The sequence below is a fragment of the Microtus pennsylvanicus genome, chromosome X (genome assembly GCF_037038515.1).
Source record: "Microtus pennsylvanicus isolate mMicPen1 chromosome X, mMicPen1.hap1, whole genome shotgun sequence".
NCBI lineage: Eukaryota > Metazoa > Chordata > Mammalia > Rodentia > Cricetidae > Microtus > Microtus pennsylvanicus.
Window position 1 is genome coordinate 126,370,504 of NC_134601.1, and position 22,616 is coordinate 126,393,119.

General features: G+C 43.4%; 1 protein-coding gene across 1 annotated transcript; it reads left to right on the top strand.

The window, feature by feature from the left end:
* Positions 1-5,047: 5,047 nt before the first annotated feature.
* Positions 5,048-5,860, top strand: LOC142840526 (spindlin-2-like). Its single transcript, XM_075957005.1, has one exon. The coding sequence runs from the start codon at positions 5,048-5,050 to the stop codon at positions 5,858-5,860; it is 813 nt and encodes a 270-aa protein (XP_075813120.1).
* Positions 5,861-22,616: the final 16,756 nt, after the last annotated feature.

The following is a 22,616-nucleotide window of genomic DNA, read 5'->3' on the forward strand; positions in this document are numbered from 1 at the left end:
GTCAATCACTTTCATGAAGTCAATCTTTTCTGCTTCTTCTCGATTAAGGTGTTAATGTCCTCCCGTTGTGAGGTCGCTGGTTTCTGGTGGCTTCATGATGCTTTTCAGATTGTTGGGTGAATTCTTGCATTGGTGCCTGCCCATCTCTTCCTCTCAGTGCTCCCCTATGGATCTTCTTTTACAGGATCAGGTCTCTTTGCCTACTGATGTACCTTCCCAGTGATGGCTCTCACCAGTGATGGCTCTCCTGGTGCCGAGATCAGATCTCCATGCCCAATGATGGCTCTCCCCAATGCTGGCTCTTTTGGCGCAAAGATCAGGTCTCTGTGCCCAATGTCTGCTCTCCTGGCGCCGAGATCAGGTCTTTGTGCTGTTTGGGTAGCTCGTAAACAAAGTGCCTACCTTGCTTGGTGAAGGCAGGCTAGTGAATCAAAGGAACTCCCGCCCGCTTGGTTGCCCTGAGGATTCGGACGGACCCAGCGCCCAGACAGGCTGAGCTGGGTGATGTTATGTGCCGAAAGAGGGCAGTGGGGCCGAGGTGGGGAGGGTTCTGGATGCAAGCTGGGTGGGATAGGAAGAAAGAGGCAGTATCCCGGGAGTAGAGGCCCTGCAGAGAGCCCAAGAAGGATAGGGGTTTGAGGAAGTTCTGAGTTCTCTGTCCCAGCCGCGGGGTCAGAAACTCACCCCAATATTGGCTCTCCTGGTGCCGATGATTTTCATATATTTTGTCTTCATTTGCATTTTTATTTTCCAACATTTCCTCTCTGTAGTTGAACTTTCAGTTCTCTTGCCTCAGGAGAATGTTCTACATTGATCTAAGAAAAATCTCTGTGCTGCTACTCTTGGGTGGAATGTAGTGTGGATGTACTTCTAAGACTATTTGCTTCTTAGTGTTGTTCAAGTCTTTTATCTCACTGTTAAATTCTCTCTAGTATCCTAACTGCTACTGAAAATAGTTATTGAAATCTTTAATTAGTATTATAAATTGTCTATTGTGTCTCTGTGGCTTTTTGCTTCATGTAATTTTTTTTTCTGATCTTAGTCTATTTTAAGAGCTTCCCACTACAATCAACCCTTTGATCTATAGTAAGCATACTTTAGCCTGTAAGGTTTTTGGTTTAAAGTGTAAGATGGTGCCCACCTGGACCACTGTATCCACATAATGCCTGAGACAGCTTGGGAAGTAATTCTAGAACAAAATAACAGCAATATTCATGGCTTCTCAGTAGCAGGAATTTCTCGGGTCTGCTTTGTTCGCTAGAGGCAAGGAAGCACTCTCATTTAAGAGAGGCTTCCTCACTCAGCTTTAGCTGCATAACCTTGCAGTTCTTTTAAGAGGTCCTGCCGCCATACACTTACATAGTGTTGATGAAAAGACGACATCATGCTTTTTGGTTTTCAACCGCAGCAGGAAAATGCCACACTATTTTAAAATGCTAGCTTTCTGCACCATCCTGCCAGGGCAAACTCAGACACTTTCAGGCAGGCAGTCCATGGGATAAAACCAGACTCGCTGAACATAGCAGACAATGAGGACTACTGAGAACTCAAGAACAATGGCAATGGGTTTTTGATCCTACTACATGTACTGGCTTTGTGGGAGCCTAGGCAGTTTGGATGCTCACCTTACTAGACCTGGATGCAGGTGGGGTGGATGGTCCTTGGACTTCCCACAGGGCAGGGAACCCTGATTGCTCTTTGGGCTGATGAGGGAGGGGGACTTGATGGGGAAGGGGGAGGGAAATGGGAGGTGGTGGCGGGGGGGGGAGGCAGAAATCTTTAATAAGGAAGAAAGAAGGAAAGAAAGAAAGAAGGAAAGGAAGAAAGAAAGAAAGAAAGAAAGAAAGAAAGAAAGAAAAAATAACTAGGAATTGCATTTGAGGGGACTATATTACAAAGGGAGGCAAATGACGTGTGATAATACAAAATAACTTTGAAAGAAATTTTTCGATAAGATTTTACAATGAAATAACTCTTTGTCCCAGTGTTTGTGAAAGAGAAAGCATTTATTTGCTAAACTTGTGAACAGTTCTAAGATTTTAGAGTGACAGTGAGAACATAAAATAGAAGACAGGAAAATTTGGCTGTTGGTGGCATAACAGGGTATTTGCATGCAAGGCACTTTTGACAAAGTAGCACAGACTCAGTGGCTTAACCAACAATACTTATTTTCTCAAAATTGTGAACTTCCTAAGTTTAAATAAAGGGTTTATCTGTATTCAGGGCATTTCTCTCGGCTTCTAAATGTTGGTCTTCGCTTCTGACATCAGGTCACCTTATCTGAGTGTCTCTGTATTCTGATTTATTATAAGAACTATAATTACATTGGATTACAACAGATATACATGATTGAATTTGCCTTAATTACCTCTACAAAGACCCGATCTCCATAAAAAGTCACATTATTAGGGGCTAAGTGCTGAGATATAAAAATATAAGTTGATGAAGACATAATTCAGTCCTTAACCCGAGTTCCTAGATTAACACCCACTCCATTTGTCAGGCGGTTTAAAAAATACTCCATTTATAGAAAAAGAAAAACTATTTTATTTGGTTTTACTTAAATGTAGTAGAAAGCATCCTCATATAACATCTAATATTATTTCCAGAATTACAGGCTGTGTACCACAAAATATATATAAACTGAAAGTACAGAAAAATGAATCATACCCATAGCATGTTTGAGCACCTAACCCAAGTAGTTTACAAGTTGAAATCACAATGACAATAATTTAGAGGTAAAACAAGCCTGTATTTCTTTAAAACCGGTAGTTGGATCTAATGTACACATATATACTATTTTAAAGAAACACGAGTAGCCCGGTGACGGTGGCAAGTGCCTTAAATACCAGCACTGGGGAGGCAGACACAGGCAGATCTCTCTGAGTTCGAGGCCAGCCTGGTCTATTATAGCAAGTACCAGGACAGCTAGGATTATTACGCAGAGAAACCCTGTATTGAAAATCAAAAACAAAAGAAAGGAAGGAAGGAAAAAGAAAAAAAAAATTAACACACAAGAGGTATGTTTGTCAGTATGTTATACTAAGAAATTAAGCCTGTGCCTAATGTAATTGAACTGAGTCGCACACTGGGTTTATGTGGCACTGGATATCCACATCATCATAAGCAAAACTCATTTGTAGTGAATACTAATAAATGAGTATTTAAATGTGCACAAAGTATATATAATATGATGTATTATTTATGACCAAACTTAGTGAGTTTTGTGTTTGCATGTGAATTTGACATTGTCAGAGAGGGGCACAATTAAGAAACTACTGAGTTGTCTGCTCCATGGTAAGGAGGGAGGGTCTCGGTGTTAGGTAAGAGAACATCCAGAGGCATCTGGAAGAATCCAGAGCAGTGCAAAAAGGAAAGAGACCAGACATAGCCAAGGCTAGGAAAGCAGGGCATGGACCAGGAAGATGAGTAGCTGAGGGTAGGGAACCCGGGATCTGGTGAGGCCTGGCAGTTTAGGATAGATGTGGAAGTGAGGAAGGCCAGGAGCCAGGTGCTTCAACGTGTTTCACAAATCTCTGACTCTAGACTGACATAGCTTGAAGGCCAGCAAGGACTGTGGAATGCAATCATAGGTATCTGTCACTGTGGAGCCATTTGACCCTCCAGGCAGAGGCAAAGAAAATGACTCCTTTTAGCTGACAAGCCAGTTTCACTAGTTCCTGAAGAATGTTGACTTTTATCTAACTACCAGAAATCTTGAGTTCAGTTTGAACTTAATTTAGGCACAACTTTGGACCAAAGCAGTAGCCCCACCGTTTGGGGGAGAAATGGGGCATTTAAAGAATTTCAAAAAAGTATCTGAAGCAAAAAAGTAGAAAGGTGGAGCTAAAGAGTATGAGAAAGTCAAGAGTTAAAAGGACTTTAAAGGAACCACAGTGACGAACACTGGACAGAAAAGAAATGCAAGAGGAGATATAGACAAGAGACAGAGACAACCAGACACACAGAGAATAAAAAAGAAAAAAATTCCATCACCACCAACAAAAAGCCCTGCAAACTAAAGCATACAAAGGCTCAGGCAAATAAATACACAGAATGAGAGAGGAGCAGCAGCTGCTGCAATTCCAAGGTGGCAGGGCAGCTGCCTCCAAGAGAGGAAAGCTGAAGAAGCCAAGAGCCTCAGGACACCACTGGTGCTCCAGTCACCTGTCCTGCCACCCTTCAGGGCAGCCCTGGTGGGCGGGAGGATCATCCCCTCAGGCTCCTAGGAGCATTGCCTAGGCTGGCGCCTTCAAGGCGGGCTTTAAACAGAGGTAGCAGCAACGTGTCCAATACCGGCATGCGGAGCCCTGGACCCCACAACAGGACACCTGGATAGGCGAGCTTCTAGGTGGGCTCCAGGCCTGAGCAGAGGGGGAGGGCACGGAGCGGGCAGGGGAGACAGAGGAGCGATCCCTGGGCAAGAAGAGCACGCTGGGAGGACATCCACAGCAGGCAGCAGGAACTGCGCTATAGGAGCCCCGTGCATATTCGGAAACCAGTGCAGAGAAGCCCTGAGGTGGGTACCAGGGAGCAGCCTGCATAGTAGGCTAGAGCTGTGAGCCACAGCCGGGATGCTTAGCACACCGAGGTGAAGGGCAAGGTGGAACAAGGAGAGGAACTTTGCCCCACTTCCCCACTTGGCTTCCAAATGGGTTTGCTAGGGCCAGATGGGGCGCGCGGGGCAAGAGGGGTTGAGTTTAAGGGGCGCGGGGCTCGGGGCGCGGGGCGCGGGGCGCGGGCGTTTGAGTTTAAGAGTTGCGGGTTCTGGCTTTTCGGAGGTCCATATCCTGTTCCATATCCACTGCCCAATTGAAGCTCTCCAGCCCTTCACAACAGAACCAGGGAACCCAGGAGAGCAGAGCACATCAACAGGCACACAGCCAGATGTCCAGCATTGCCTCAGGCTCCTGGCGGGGGGGAGGTGGGGCCCGGTTAGAAAACAGATCCCTGGAGTGGAGGCATGTAATGGAGGGGGGGAGAGGGTGAGTAAATTGACCCTTTATCCCTTTAGCTAACTGTCTCTTCCCTTTACCCCAACACAGCCATGGATCCAGGCACCAGCACCCAGTATTTCTGCACCACTGAGGCCCAAGGGGAACCCGCAGATGCAGCTGCTGGACAGGAGTTCTGTGACAAGATCGCCAAGACCGAGACTGAAGATTTGACCAAGAAAACACCTGCACAGAAGAGGCAGAGGAACAGATCTTCATCCCTAGCCCAAAGGAACATCGTGGGCCACAGAATCTCTCACAAGTGGAAAGAAGGGGATGGGCCCATCACCCATTGGAGAGGAACGATTCTCGATCAGGTTCCTCTTAATCCCCCTCTCTATCTTGTGAAATACGATGGAATTGATTGCGTCTATGGATTGGAACTTTACCACGATGAAAGAGTGTTGTCCCTTAAAGTGCTCTCTGATATAGTAAAACCATCCCCAGTCCCTGATCCTAACCTTGCTGATATCATAATTGGCAAAGCGGTGGAGCACATATTTGAGGGTGAGCATGGCTCAAAAGATAAATATAGAGGGATGGTTCTGGCCCAAGCTCCTGTCTTTAATGCCTGCTTTTACATTACCTATGCAGATGATCCCATCTTATACATGTACGAGCTTCTGGATGATTATAAAGAGGGCAACCTCCGTATCCTGCCAGAGTACAATGAGATTCCTCGACCAGATTTAAACCTGATATTTAAGGATGGTCTGATAGGCAAGATTGTGGAATATACCCAAGAAGACGGTTCCAAAAGGACCGGCAAGGTGATTGGCAAGGTAGAAGCCAAACCCTCAGTGTACTTCATCAAATTTAACGATGATTTTCATATCCATGTCTATGACTTAGTGAAAAATGTCTAATTGGCAAAGTTATGCCACAACTATTGAAATAAAGTTCTCATTTCTAGACATTCAGTGCCTGTTGCTTTTAAGTGTGTTGGGAGCTCACCATGGGCATATGTTTGCCCTGATGAATACACATTTCTGTGGGTATAGCATGCTGTCTGTAAGCACCTTGCCTTGTGGAAAACACTGGGTGTGATTGCTGGGTGGAGCAGGGAAGGAGGAAACAGCCGTCAATTCAGCCTGTGAGAGAAGGGAGCTAGTATCATCTAAAAATGAAATGGGACTTAGCAGATCTGGCTGGGGAGGGGGGAGGAGGAGAAGGAAATGGAGTTGGGCTGTGGAGGGGGGGACTGCCTAGGGAGAAGTGAAGGGGAGCCAAAGTGTGAGAGAGGATCCCTGTGGGTGAGACAGAGTGAAGGAAGAAACGTGGATTGGGAAGGGCAAGAGGGGTAACAGAGTGAAGCCTTCTGGCACCTTCTGGCTTTCAGAAAACCAAAGGAACTCCTGTAGGAGAATACACACAGCAGTGTGAAGAGGGACACAGGAAGGGTAGGAAAGGTCTGCTGGGCAGGGAGGTCCCTGAGGAGAGCCTCTGGGACTTCAGAGGTCAGGGGGACCCACACATAGGCCATGGTACACTATAGGCTTAACTGGAAGGAGCTTTACAAGAAGAATCGCCTGATACATCTACCTTCTACTGTCTGGTCCTCCATAGTGGCAATGGTCAGCTGTCAAGCAAAACCCCCATGTTAGAGGATCACTGAATGTCCTTTCTAAGGGCCTACTGGGAAAGCAGACACCAATGTCAAGATTCTATCTACATATCAGGATTGTCTGTTTTCAGAGAGTCTGACACAGCCTGAAGCCTAAGCAACTAACGAGAATTCATGGCTAGCTCTGGGCAAAGGGAAAGTACTTTCTTTGGGAAAATGGATCCGTGGTGAATCCAGAAATAGCAGTCCTGATACTGTCCTTCTGCTTGCTGGTATCGTCCTTGTTTCCTGGGGAGATGGGGCATGTGATGGCTGTGCCTCATGTCTCCGTGATATAGAGAGAATGTGGTTGTCCATGATGTCACAGCTGGCTGGCTCCATTCAGTTCCCATGAAAAGGGAAACTGCCCTTTCTTAGGCATCTTATCCTGGTTAGACTCCCTGAAAAGCCTGTAGCAACTGACACCTTCTATGTACCTCCTACCCAAACTAGCTTCCCCTTCCTTTTTATACTCACAGCTACCCCTGATGCAGATGTGTGCACCTCTCTTGTGCAAGAGGGTGGTATAACCTGGGAATGGGGGTAGGGCTTGGGATTGTGGGTTTGCCTAACTAACTCCTTTTGCAGGAAACTGCCCTTTGGAAGGGCTGGGCTCTCTGAGAAGAGGAATTAGGAATGCCAGGAAAGTGTCTCACAACTGTGGAGTTCAGGACATGGGTCTCTGCCCTCCTCTTCTGCTCTCTGTTGTCATTCCCCAACCTTCCAAAGTCCCTCTGAGAACACTGTGTGTGCTCTGCCTCCTCCTTCACCTGTTCCCTCCAAAGAGAACTGTGTTTCTGGTTCATGCTCTGGGGGTCTTCCTAAAGACACACTTGGAGCAAGCAAGGATCTGACAGACATCGAAAGAAAGCGCTAAACCTCATCGATGCTCATCACCGGGCAAGCGTTGACTTATAGATTGATTGCCTCGAGAATGGCACACGACAAGCACACCTCACAAGGGCAACCTTAGTTGTCTTTCCTACATCATGTGGTTTTTCTGCTGAGACAACACCAGCAGGTCCTCTGGGGAGCACTTCTGCTGTCAGCTTCCATGTTTTGTTGTTTGGTTGTGGTTCTGCTGTGTTCTGCATCTGCTAAGACTTGTGGTTAAGTTCATATCACATAAATGCCCTGGCATAGGACCCATCTACCAACAGGGATACAAGGAAGGAAGGGTTGACCTCATTTTCACCTTGGAAAGCTTTTAGTTGGCCACGCCTCGGTAAAATCTGAGTCATGCCCTGGAAGGAGGTTCATTTGCAGCTTTATGCCTAGAAGCATAGATACTTGTCTGATTTTATATGCTCAGTCACATAGATTGTTTATTTATTTGTTTTATCTTCATCTCTTAAACACTTTGGGTGGGCTGTAACAGGCACTGTATGGGACACAGAGGTCAGGTGAGTGGGTACAACAGATGACCGGACTTTATCCTCATGGATAATACTTTGTAGTTTTTCAGATGTGTACTTATCCATGTAGTTCATAAATCTATGATAAATATTTTCATATTCATAAGTGATAAGAAAGGACACACCTAGGCCAGGATAGTCAAATGAAGTGTGAAGATTGTGCTCTTTACAGAGAAACAGAGTGGCCAGGAAAGGCTTCCCGGATCCTCTAGGTTCGGAATGAAAACAAAGGTAGTGAGAGTGTGGTCCTTTGGCAGCAGTAATGGAGAACGTGCATTCCAGATAGAGCGATGACAGATGCTGAAGCTCAGAGAAGACCTGGCACATTTGAGGAGAAGAAGCTGAGATGGCAGCATGATGATGGGGGCTGATGGAGGGAGGTAGAGAACTGTGGGAAGTGATCTCAGAGAAGTCACAAGGGTGACTTTTTTATTAATTAATTAATTAATTTATTTATTTTTTCATTGAAAAAAGAAAGAAAAAAGAACAAGTTTCCACCTCCTCCCAGCCTCCCATTTCCCTCCCCCTCCTCCCACCCTTCTCCCCTCCTCCCACTCTTCTCCCCCTCCTCCCACTCCTCTCCCCCTCCCTCTCCAGTCCAAAGAGCAGTCAGGGTTCTCTGCCCTGTGGTAAGTCCTAGGTCCTCCCACCTCTGTCCATATCTAGGAAGGTGAACATCCAAACTGGCTAGGCTCCCACCAAGCCAGCACATTGCATAGGATCAAAACCCCGTGCCATTGTCCTTGGCTTCTCATCAGCCCTCATTGTTCGCCATGTTCAGAGAGTCCAGTTTTATCCCATGCTTTTTCAGTCACAGTCCAGCTGGCCTTGGTGAGCTCCCAGTAGATCAGCTCCACTGTCTCAGTGGGTGGGTGCACCCCTCGTGGTCCCTACTTCTTTGCTCATGTTCTCCTTCCTTCTGCTCCTCATTGGGACCTTGGGAGCTCAGCCCAGTGCTCCAGTGTGGGTCTCTGTCTCTATCTCCATCCATCACCAGATGAAGGTTCTATGATGATATGCAAGATATTCGTCAGTATTGCTCTAGGATAGGGTCATTTCAGGTTCCTTATCCTCAGCTGCCCAAGGAACTAACTGGGGACATCGCCTTGGGCTCCTGGGAGCCACTCTAGGTTCAAGTCTCTTGCCAACCCTAAGGTGGCTCCCTTAACTAAGAATTGTGCTTCCGTGCTCCCCTATCCAACCTTCCTTTATCCCAATCCTCTTTTTCCCAAGTTCCCCCCCTTCCCTTCTCCCTTTTCTCTCCCCATCTCCCCTTACCCACATCCAAACCCGCCCCCAGATCCCAATTTTCTCCCCGGCAATTTTGTCTACTTCCCATAGCCAAGAGGGTAACTATATGTTTTTCCTTGGGTTCACCTTCTTACTTAGCTTCTTTAGGATCACCAATTGTAGACTCTGTGACCCTTATTTATGGCTAGAAACCAATTATGAGTGAGTACATCCCATATTCATCTTTTTGGGTCTGGGTTACCTCACTCAGGATAGTGTTTTCTATTTCCATCCGTTTGCATGCAAAATTCGAGAAGTCATTGTTTTTTACCGCAGTGTAGTACACTAATGTGTAGATATTCCACACTTTCTTCATCCATTCTTCCATTGAGGGGCATCTAGGTTGTTTCCAGGTTCTGGCTATTACAAATAATACTGCTATGAACATGGTTGAACAAATGCTCTTGTCATATGATAGGGCATCTCTTGGGTATATATCCAGGAGTGGTATTGCTGTGTCCAGGGGTAGGTTGATCCCGAATTTCCTGAGAAACCGAAACTCTTATTTCCAAAGTGGTTGGACAAGATTGCATTCCCACCAGCAATGGATGAGGGTACCCCTTCCTACACAGCCTCTCCAGCAAAGGCTATCATTGGAGTTTTTGATTTTAGCCATTCTGACAGGTGTAAGATGATATCTCAAAGTTGTTTTGATTTGCATTTCCCTGATGGCTAAGGAGGTTGAGCATGACCTTAAGTGTCTTTTGGACATTTGAACTTCCTCTGCTGAGAATTCTCTGTTCAGTTCAGTGCCCCATTTTTAATAGGGTTAATTAGCATTTTAAAGTCTAGTTTCCTGAGTTCTCTATATATTTTGGAGATCAGACCTTTGTCTGTTGTGGGGTTGGTGAAAATCTTCTCCCAGTCAGTAGGTTGCCTTTTTGTCTTGGTGACAGTGTCCTTTGCTTAACAGAAGCTTCTCAGTTTTAGTAGGTACCATTTATTCAATGATGCCCTTAATGTCTGTGCTGTTGGGGTTATACATAGGAAGCGATCTCCTGTGCCCATCTTTTGTAGGGTACTTCCCACTTTCTCTTCTATTAGGTTCAATGTGTTCTGACTGATAGTGAGGTCTTTAATCCATTTGGGCTTGAGTTTTGTGCACGGTGATAGATATGGGTCTATTTTCATTCTTCTACACATTGACATCCAGTTGTGCCAGCACCATTTGTTAAAGATGCTTTCTTTCTTTCATTGTATACTTTTAGCTCCTTTATCGAAAATGAGGTGATCATAGGTTTGTGGGTTAAAATCCGGGTCTGCTGTACGATTCCATTGGTCGACTTCTCTGTTGTTATGCCAGTACCACACTGTTTTCATTACTGTAGCGCTGTAATAGAGTTTGAAGTCAGGGTTGGTAATGCCTCCAGAAGATCCTTTATTGTATAGGATTGTTTTGGCTATCCTGGGTTTTTTGTTTTTCCATATAAAGTTGATTATTGTCCTCTCAAGATCTGTGAAGAATTCTGATGGGAACTTGATGGGGATTGCATTGAATCTATAAATGCCTTTGGTAGAATTGCCATTTTTACTATGTTGATCCTCCCAATCCAAGAGCAGGGGAGGTCCTTCCATTTTCTGGTATCCTCTTCAATTTCTTTCTTCAATGCCTTAAAGTTCTTGTCAAATAGATCTTTTACTTCCTTGGTTAGAGTTACCCCAAGATATTTTATGCTGTTTGTGGCTATCGTGAAAGGTGAAGCTTCTCTGATTTTCCTCTCTGCTTCCATATCCTTTGTGTATAAGAGGGCGACTGATTTTTTGGAGTTGATCTTGTATCCTGCCACATTACTAAAGCTGTTTATCAGCTTTAGGAGTTCTTTGGTGGAGTTTTGGGGGTCACTTATGTAGACTATCATATCATCTGCAAATAACGAACGTTTCACTCCTTCCTTTCCAATTCGAATCCCCTTGATCCCCTTATGTTGTCTTACTGCTATTGCTAGAACTTCAAGCACTATATTGAATAGGTATGGTGAGAGTGGACAGCCTTGTCATGTTCCTGAGTTTAGTGGGATGGCTTTGAGTTTCTCTCCGTTTAATTTGATGTTAGCTGTCGGCTTGCTGTATATAGCTTTTATTATATTTAGGTATGACCCTTGTATCCCTAATCTCTCCAATACTTTTATCATAAAGGGATGTTGAATTTTGTCAAATGGTTTTTCAGCATCTAATGAAATGATCATATGGTTTTTTTCTTTCAGTTTATTTATATGATGGATTACATTGATAGATTTTCATATGTTGAACCAGCCCTGCATCTCTGGGATGAAGCCTACTTGATCATAATGGATAATTTTCCTAATGTGTTCTTGGATACGGTTTGCAAGTATTTTGTTGAGGATTTTTGTGTCGATATTCATGAGTGAGATTGGCCTGTAATTCTCTTTCTTGATTGAGTCTTTGTGCAGTTTTGGTATCAGAGTGACTCTAGCTTCATAAAAGGAATTTGTCAATGACTCTTCTGTTTCTATATTGTGAAATACATTAAGGAGTATATGTATTAGGTCTTCTTGGAAGTTCTGGGAGAAGTCCGCATTGAAACCATCTGGTCCTGGGCTTTTTTTGGTAGGGTGGTTTTTGATAACAGCTTCTAAATCTTTGCGACTAACAGGTCTATTTAGGTCGTTCACCTGGTCCTGGTTTAACTTTGGTATATGGTATTTATCTAAAAAAGTGTCCATTTCCTTTACATTTTCCAGTTTTGTGGCATACAGGCTTTTGTAGTAAGATCTAACGATTCTCTGAATTTCCTCTGTGTCTGTGGTTATGTCCCCCTTTTCATTTCTGATTTTATTAATTTGCATATTCTCTCTCTGCTGTTTGATTAGTTTGGATAGGGGTTTATCAATCTTGTTGATTTTCTCCAGGAACCAGCTTTTTGTTTCATTGATTGTTTGTATTGTTTTCTGTGTTTCTATTTTGTTGATTTTAGCCCTCAGTTTGATTATTTCCAGTCTTCTTCTCCCCCTAGGTGAGTCTGCTTATTTTTTTTTCTAGAACTTTCAGGTAGGCTGTTAAGTCTCCAATGTGTGCTTTTTCTGTTTTCTTTAAATGGGCACTTAGTGCTATGAACTTTCCTCTCAGGACTGCTTTCATGGTGTCCCATAAATTTGAGTAGGTTGTTTCTTTATTTTCATTGAATTCAAGGAAGACTTTAATTTCTTTCTTTATTTCTTCCTTGATCCAGGTGTGGTTCAGTAGTTGACTGTTCAGTTTCCATTAGTTTGTAGGCTTTCTGGGGGTAGCATTGTTGTTGAATTCTAACTTTAATCCATGGTGATCTGGTAAGACACAGGAGGTTATGAATATTTTTTTGTAACAGTGGAAGTTTGCTTTGTTACCCAGTATGTGATCAATTTTCGAGAAGGTTCCATGAGCTGCAGAGAAGAACGTATATTCTTTCCTATTTGGGTGGAATGTTCTATAGATGTCTGTTAAGTACATTTTATTCATTACCTTCATTAATTCTCGTATTTCTCTGTTAGGTTTCTGTCTGATTGACCTGTCCATTGGTGAGAGAGGAGTGTTGAAGTCTCCTACTATTAGTGTGTGCGGTTTGATGGCAGCCTTGAGTTTTAATAATGTTTCTTTTACGTACGTGGGTGCTTTTATATTAGGGGCATAGATATTCAGGATTGAGACTTCATCCTGATGAATTTTTCCTGTTATGAGTATAAAATGTCCCTCTCCATCTCTTCTAATTGATTTGAGTTTGAAGTCAACTTTGTTAGAAATTAGTATGGCCACACCTGCTTGTTTCTTAGGTCCATTTGCTTGATAAGCCTTTTCCCAGCCCTTTACTCTGAGTAGATGCCTGTCTTTGTGGTTGAGATGAGTTTCTTGCAAACAGCAGAATGTTGGATCCTGTTTTCGTATCCAATCTCTTAGCCTGTGCCGTTTTATAGGTGAATTGAGACCATTAATATTAAGTGTTATTAATGACCAGTGGTTATTAATTCCGGTCACTTTTTTAGTAATAGAGTTTGTGTGTTTCCTTTCTTTGAGTTGTGCTGGTGAAGGGTCTCTAGATGTTTGAGTTATTGTGGTTATTGTTGGAGTCCTTGGTTTGTGATTTTCCTTCTATTACTTTCTGTAAGGCTGGATTTGTGGCTACGTATTGTTTAAATTTGTTTTTATCCTGGAAAATTGTTTTCTACATTTATAGTGAACGAAAGCTTGGCTGGGTATAGTAGTCTGGGCTTGCATCCATGGTCTCTTAGTTTCTGCATTACATCTCTCCAGGACCTTCTGGCTTTCATTGTTTCCACAGAGAAATCAGGTGTAAGTCTGATAGGTTTACCTTTATAAGTAACTTGGCCTATTTCATCTGCAGCTCTTAATATTCTTTATTTATTCTGTATGTTTTGTGTTTTGATTATTATATGGCGAGGAGATTTTTTTTTTGGTCCAGTCTATTCGGTGTTCTGTATGCTTCTTGAACCTTCAAAGGAATATCCTTCTTTAGGTTGGGAAAGTTTTCTTCTATAATTTTATTAAATATATTTTCTGGACCGTTGAGCTGTACTTCTTCTCCTTCTTCTATCTCAATTATTCTTAGGTTTGGTCTTTTTATTGTGTCCCAGATTTCCTGAATGTTTTGTGATGAGAATTTGTTGGCTTTGCTGTTTTCTTTGATCAGTGTGTTTATTTTCTCTATGGTATGTTCAGTGTCTGAAATTCTTTCTTCTATCTCTTGTAATCTGTTGGTAGTACTTGTCTCTGTATTTCCTGTTCATTTACCCAGATTTTCCATCTCCATCCTTCCCTCGGTTTGTGTTTTCTTCATTACTTCCATTTCATTCTTCAAGTCTTGAACCACTTCCCTCACCTGTTTGATTGCTTTTTCTTGTTTCTCTTGGTTTTCTTGGGTATCTTTGAGTGATTTATTCATTTCCTCTACCTTTTTGTTTGTGATCTCTAATTGTTTATGGCAGTTTTTCACCTCCTGTTTAAGGTCTTCTATTATTTTCATATAATTCACTTTTGAGTCGATTTCTTCTAATTCTTCTAGAGTAGGGTGTACAATTCTTCTTATTTTGGGATCTCTGGATTCTGGTGATGTCATGTTGCCTTTCAGGTTGTTGGAGGAATTCTTGCCCTGGCGCCTTCCCATCTCTTCCTTCAAATGGAGCCAGGAGAGGCCTGGTGTCTTGGTCCAGTCTTTGCTGTGACTGACTCTCTGGTTGTAACTCTTCCGTGTAGAAGCAGGAACAGTCCAGTCCAGATGGAACTTCTCAGCACCGAAACATAGACGCCTGGTAGTCCAATGACCTGCAGACAAAAGGGAGAACTTGGGGAGCAGGGCGGGGACGAGTAGAACACAGGACACCCTGCCGCAAAAGCTGAAGGTGCGCGTGCTCCCTTTCGGGGGGGGGGGAGATCCTTGAGGCCTGCCCGGTAGGCAGGCACTCACCTCTCTGGGTGTGTAGCCTTACTGTAGGAGCAGAAAACTGTTCCTGAGCAAAGGACCTAGCAGATAAAGCAGGCTTGTGGGGGGGGGTCGTGTGTAAGAAAGACAGCCCTGCAGAAGGAGCTGGGGGAGGAGGGCCTGTGCTCTCTTCCGGGACAGTCCGCCCCTGGAAAGCACACACTCACCCATCCATATGGAACTCCTCAGTACCTAAACAGGGCCGCCTGGTAGCCCCATGATCCGGGGACAAAAGGAAAAAACCTGGCAGGCGGGACGAGATCCAGGAGTGCACAGGCACCCCTGGAGCACACACTGAAGGTGCCCGGGCTCCCTTTCGGAAGTCCTTGAAGCACTCACAGCTCTGGGTGGTTCGCCTTAGTGTAGGAGCAGAAAACTGTTCCTGAGCAGAGGACCTAGCAGAAAACGCAGGCTGGGGGGGGGGCGGGTGTGTATTTTTTATATAGAGTTGATTATTGTTCTCTCAAGGTCTGTGAAGAATTTTGTGGGGATTTTGATGGGGATGGTGTTGAATCTATAGATTACCTTTGATAGAATTGCCATTTTTACTAAGTTGATCGTACCCATCCAGGATCATGGGAGATCCTTCCATTTTCTGATATCCTCTTCAATTTCTTTCTTCAAAGACTTAAAGTTTTCGGTAGAATTGCCATTTTTACTATGTTGATGGTCCCTATCTAAGAGCATGAGAGTTCGTTCCATTTTCTGGTATCTGGCAATTCTTCCAATTCTCTATATGGAAAAATAAAACAAATGGAATCGAATCAAAGACCTGGGTATTAATTCATAAAAATATGCACACCTGATTTTTGACAAAGGAGTTAAAATTATACACTGGAAGACAGAAATCATCTTTAACAAATGGTGCTGGCATAACTGGATGTCAACATGTAGAAGAATGAAAATAGATCCATATCTATCACCATGCACAAAACTCAAGTCCTCAAGTGGATTAAAGACCTCAATATAAATCTGAGCACAGTGAAACTGATAGCAGAGAAAGTGGGAAGTAGTCTGTAACACATGGGCACAGGAGACCACTTCCTACATAGAACCTCAGTAGCACAGACAATGAGAACAACAATAAATAGATGGGAACTCCTGAAACTGAGAAGCTTCTGTAATGCAAAGGATACTGTCATTAAGACAAAACGGCAACCTACTGAATGGGAGAAGATCTTCGCTAACCCTGCATCAGACAAAGGCCGGATCTCCAAAATATATAAAGAAATCAAGAAATTAGACCGTAAAAGGCTAATCAGTCCAATTATAAAATGGGGCACTGAGCTGAACAGAGAATTCTCAACAGAAGAACTTCAAGTGGCCAAAAGACACTTAAGGTCATGCTCTACTTCCCTAGCGATCAGGGAAATGCAAATCAAAACAACTTTGAGAGATCATCTTACACCTGTCAGAATAGCTAAAATCAAAAACCCAATGATAACCTATGCTGGAGAGGATGTGGAGTAAGGGGAACACTCATCCATTGTTGGTGGGAATGCAAACTTGTGAAACCACTTAGGAAATCAGTGTGGCGGTTTCTCAGGAAAATGGGAGTCAATGTACCTCAAGATTCAGCAATTCCACTACTGAGAATATACCCAAGAGATGCCCAATCACACTACAAAAGCATTTGTTCAACTACATTCATAGCAGCCCTATTTGTAATAGCCAGAACCTGGAAACAACCTATGTTCCATTCAATAGAAGAATGGATAAAGAAGATGTGGCACATATACACTTTGGATTTCTACTCAGAGGTAAAAAACAATGACATCTTCAATTTTGCCTGCAAAGAGATGGAAATAGAAAACACTTTACTGGGTGAGATAACCCAGACCTTCAAAAAGGAATATGGTATGTAATCACTTATAAGTGGATTCTACCCATAAACAAAGGATTTGGGCCCCCAATTCATGATCCTAGAGAAGCCAGATAAGAAGGTGAACCCAAAGAAAAAGAACATTTATCGTCCTGGTTAATGGAAGTAGACAAGATTGCTGGGCAGGAGTTGGAAGCATAGGGGTCGGGTGGGGGTAGGGGGAGATGGGGAGAGAAAAGAGAAGGGGAAGATGGGGGGAGTTTGAGAAAATGGAATGGTTGGGATGGAGGAGGGGTGGATGTGGGAGCAGGGAAGTAGATATCTTAATTAAGGGAGCCATTGAGACGCACAGAGGCGGAGCAGCGCGCGGCGGCCAGAGGCACAGAGGCAGAGCGGCGTGCTGTGGCCAGAAGCGGCAGAGAGGCGGCCAGACGCGGTGGAGCGACACCACATTCAGGAAGAGGCTTTGGGAGACCAGCACGGCGGCAGACGCAAGCGGCAGGGTCAGGCGTGCAATAAGGAGAGCAGATCACCCTACTACAATCAAATCAAAGAGGTAGGCCTTTGGTTGGCCAGGTCACTGGCAAACGGGGAGCCTGGTCCTGTCCTGAAGACCCTTCGGAGGGGTGAGAGGGTTCTTGGCCTGCGGCAGGAACCAGGAAACAGAGCGAGGGCGTTTTGTAAGCTGAGCCCTGGGCCAGCAGGGAAACCTGATCCGGTTTTTAAAAGACCCATTAGATAGGATTAATAGGAGGAGATGGGCAGACGCCAAGGCAAGAACTCACCCAATAATCTGAAAAACAACATGAAAACACCAGAACCCAAGGATCTTACAACAGAAGTATTTAAACAACCTAACACAGAAGAAGTGGAAAAAATTGACTTGATGAAGGCAATAGAGTCCCTTAAACAACATGTAAAAAATGCCCTTATAGAAATGGATGAGAAGTATAACAAAAAGTTTGAAGAAATGAGTAAATATGTACATGATACCCTGGGAAACCAAGAAAAAACGATCAAACAGGTAATGGAAACAGTTCAAGAATTGAAAACTGAAATGAAGGCAAGGAAGAAAATACAAACTGAGGACCAGCCGGATATGGAAAATCTAGGTCAACGAGCAGAGTCTACAGAAACAAGCATAATCAATAGAATACAAGAGATAGAAGAAAGAATCTCAGATGCTGAGGACACCATAGAGAAAATAAACAAACAGATCAAAGAAAACAGCAAAGCCAACAAATTCTCAACACAAAACATTCAGGAAATATGGGACACAATAAAAAAACCAAACTTAAGAATAATAGGAATAGAAGAAGGAGAAGAGTCACAGCTCAAAGGCCCAGAAAATATATTCAACAAAATTATGGAAAGAAAACTTTCCCAACTTAAAGAAAGATATTCATTTAATTATTCAAGAAGCATACAGAACACCAAACAGACTGGATCAAAGAAAAACATCTCCTCGCCATATAATAATCAAAACACAAAATATACAGGTTAAAGAAAGAATATTAAGAGCTGCAAAGGAAAAAGGGCAAGTAACTTATAAAGGTAAACCGATCAGACTTACACCTGACTTCTCTATGGAAACTATGAAAGCCAGAAGGTCCTGGATAGATGTACTGCTGAAGCTAAGAGACCATGGATGCAAACCCAAACTACTATACCCAGCCAAGCTATCGTTCATTATCAATGGAGAAAACAAGACATTCCAGGATAAGAATAAATTTAAACAATACGTAGCCACAAAGCCAGCCCTACAGAAAGTAATAGAAGGAAAATCGCAACCCAAGGAATCCAATACTGCCAACACTGCCTACAATAACCCAGGCATCTAGTGACCCTTCACCAGCACATCTCAAAGAAGGGAGACACACAATCTCTACTACCAAAAGCAATAAGAATAACCGGAGTAAACAACCACTGGTCATTAATATCACTTAATATTAATGGGCTCAATTCACCTATAAAAAGGCACAGGCTAAGAGATTGGATACGAAAACAGGATCCAACATTCTGCTGTTTGCAAGAAACACATCTCAACCACAAAGACAGGCACCTACTCAGAGTAAAGGGTTGGGAAAAGGTGTTTCAAGCAAATGGTCCTAAGAAACAAGCAGGTGTGGCCATCTTAATTTCTAACAAAACTGACTTCAAACTAAAATCAATCAGAAGAGACCGAGATGGTCACTTTATACTCATAACAGGAACAATTCATCAGGATGACGTCTCAATTCTGAATATCTACGCCCCCAATATAAAAGCACCTACTTATGTAACAGAAATATTACTAGAACTCAAAGCAGACATCAAACCACACACACTAGTAGTAGGAGACTTCAACACACCTCTCTCTCCAAGGGTCAGGTCAATCAGACAGAAACCTAATAGGGAATTAAGAGAATTATTGGAGGTAATGAAGCAAATGGACTTAACAGACATCTATAGAACATTCCACCCAAATAGGAAAGAATATACCTTCTTCTCTGCAGCTCAAGGTACCTTCTCAAAAATTGACCACATACTTGGAAACAAAGGAAACCTCCACAGATACAAAAAAATATCAGTGTCCACCTGTGTCCTATCTGATCACCACGGATTAAAGTTAGAAGGCAACAACAATGCTACCCACAGAAAGCTGACAAACTCATGGAAACTGAACAGTCAACTACTGAACCACACCTGGGTCAAGGAAGAAATTAAGAAAGAAATTAAAGTCTTCCTTGAATTTAATGAAAATAAAGAGACAACATACTCAAACCTATGGGACACTATGAAAGCAGTGCTAAGAGGAAAGTTCATAGCACTAAGTGCCCACTTAAAGAAAACGGAGAATGCATACATTGGGGACTTAACATCACACCTGAAAGCTCTAGAAAAAAAAGAAGCAGACACGCCCAGGAGAAGTAGAAGACTAGAAATAATAAAACTGAGGGCTGAAATCAACAAAATAGAAACACAGAAAACAGTCCAAAGAATCAATGAAACAAAAAGCTGGTTCTTGGAGAAAATCAACAAGATCAACAAACCCCTATCCAAACTAATTAAACGACAGAGAGAGAACACACAAATAAATAAGATCAGAAATGAAAAGGTGGACATAACCACAGACACAGAGGAAATTCAGAGAATCATTAGATCTTACTACAAAAGCCTGTATGCCACAAAACTGGAAAATATAAAAGAAATGGACACTTTTTTAGATAAATACCATATACCAAAGTTAAACCAGGAACAGGTGAACAATCTAAACAGACCTGTTAGTCACGAAGAATTAGAAGCTGTTATCAAAAGCCTCCCTACCAAAAAAAGCCCAGGACCAGATGATTTCAATGCGGAATTCTACCAGAACTTCCAAGAAGAGCTAATACCTATACTCCTTAATGTATTCCACAATATAGAAACAGAAGGGTCATTACCAAACTCCTTTTATGAAGCTACAGTTACTCTCATACCAAAACCACACAAAGATTCAACCAGGAAAGAGAATTACAGGCCAATCTCACTCATGAACATCGACGCAAAAATCCTCAACAAAATACTTGCAAACTGAATCCAAGAACACATTAGGAAAATTATCCATTATGATCAAGTAGGCTTCATCCCAGAGATGCAGGGCTGGTTCAACATATGAAAATCTATCAATGCAATCCACCATATAAATAAACTGAAAGAAAAAAACCATATGATCATTTCATTAGATGCTGAAAAAGCATTTGACAAAATTCAACACCCCTTTATGATAAAGGTCTTGGAGAGAATAGGGATACAAGGATCCTTCCTAAATATAATAAAAGCTATTTACAGCAAGCCAACAGCTAACATTAAATTAAACGGACAAAAACTCAAAGCCATCCCACTAAAATCAGGAACACGACAAGTTTTGGGGACCAACAAGCCCCCGACCAAATATACTGGTCAATCTTCCTCATTCTCTCTGCAAGGACAGCTTGCTGCAAGAGCAGCCCGCTGCTGAAAGCACATTCAGTTGTGACACAGTTTTTGGAATGGCTTAGCCGCAAGATGGTTCAGAAAGATACAAAACAATTACTTCCCCTTTGGCCAAGGGCGCAATAGTTCCATTCCCCTCTAACCTTACCCCTCCCTGCCAGAACCATTCTATAAGAATAAACCCCTACTTGCAATAAACGGAACCTAGACGCATCTCAGACTGACTCTGTCATTCTTTATACGCGCTTGGTTCTCTTTCTCTTTCCCCCCATTCCTACCCAGGTGATCCTGAACTCGAGGCCCACGAATTACGTGGCCTGCTGGACAGGCCCAACGTGGGGCAGCTCGAGGATCGGTGGTCACTGGACAGCCCCCAATTGAAGAAAAAAAGCGTTCCGGAACGTGCTTTGGTAGAGACGTCCTGCATCGCTCGTGCAGCGTCTTGAGGTAAGTTCGGCTGTCTTATTAGGATGGGTAAGTCGGCTTCTAAGGAGGCCCTCTTTATAAGAGAGATAAAGAGTACATTACGGGAGAGAGGAATAAGAGTTAAGAAAAAGGACCTCCTACAATTTTTCTGTTATACCGAGGAGAAATGTCCTTGGCTGATCTTGAATGGCCCGGACATTCACCCCCTCACATGGAATAAAGTAGGCAAGAGCATTAATGAACTTCTGAGAAAGGGTGAGGAGGTCCCTGAAGCATTTTTTAGTTTCTATGGCATAATTAGAGACATTCTTAAAGATTCAGAAAAGGAAGGGAAAGTTTCACATCTCCTAGCGCTGTTTGGGGATTTTCTTAACGAGGACCAGAAATCAAATGAAACCACTCAGTCAGCCTTAATGACTTCCCCCAAAACCGCACTTCCAAAACCAGACCCTAAACAGGATGGGTTTATAGATAAGTCCTCCTCTCCAACACCCTCCCTCTTAGATGAAAAGATCCCTAAGAATCTTAAAAATCTCCATTTGCCCTTGACTGAGAAATCACCCGCAGAGGCTGCATCTTCGCCTTCTCTCTACCCGGTGATTCATAGTACTGATAATGATGGTGGGCTAGACACCACTGAGGAGATAGACTTGGAGGAAGAGGCTGCTGCTTATGAGAGGGAAAAGTATGATCCGCCTCTTGTAGCTCCCATAAAAGCCCAGGAAAGAAACCACAGTCCTCGGAGACTTATATGGTCTCAGCCACCTCCTTATGCACCCGTCCAAGATTATCAGGCTCAGCCATCAGCCCCTCCCTTCTCAATGACTCTACCTTCCCACACCATGGAGACTCCTGGCCTGGATAACCTGTTGGCCACTAAACGGTCCCTTGCCAGTCAGATATCCCAGTTGAGAGGCGTTATTTCCTTACAAAAAGAATTTAAAGATCTAAATACCCAGATTCAGACCCTACAAATTGATCTATTGACACCTCCTTCGCCTCCTGTGTTGTTAAGACCTCCAAATGCTGGAGCCCATCCATCCAAAACTCGTTCCACTTCTGTTAATCATCGCCTTACCTTCCCGGTCATGACTAGATCAAAGGGAACAGCAGCTAATGCCCATGATGAGTCCTGTATTATAGATACAACAGCTAATGCCCACAACGAGTCCTGTATTATAGATATTGGGGATGCTGTGGGGGAGGAAGGATCCCAGTCTGAGGGAGAGGTCAAGAGGGAGAAAGTTCCCGCATCATCAAGACTCTCAAAATAAAACATTTAAAGGAGTTGTATTCTGCAGTTAAGAACTATGGCCCAGCAGCCCCATTCACCTTGTCTATTCTCGAAAACTTGGGGCAAGGAGGAAGCCTCACCCCCATAGAATGGACAAAGGTTGCCCAATCAGTACTATCCCGTGGCCAATACTTAACCTGGAAGGCCGAATTGTTAGAAAAACTTGAGGACCAGGCAAATGTTAACAAACAAAACACGGCAACAGCCTCATGGACTCTAGACAAATTGACAGGTCGAGGGAAATATGCGGTTGAAAAGAAACAGCAGGCACTGCCCGTGGGGTTGCTCAATCAACTAACACAAGCCGCATTGGCCGCCTGGCGAGCCATTCCACCTCCCACTTCAGTGGGCACTTCCCTTTCTAAAATTATCCAAGCGAGCCCTATG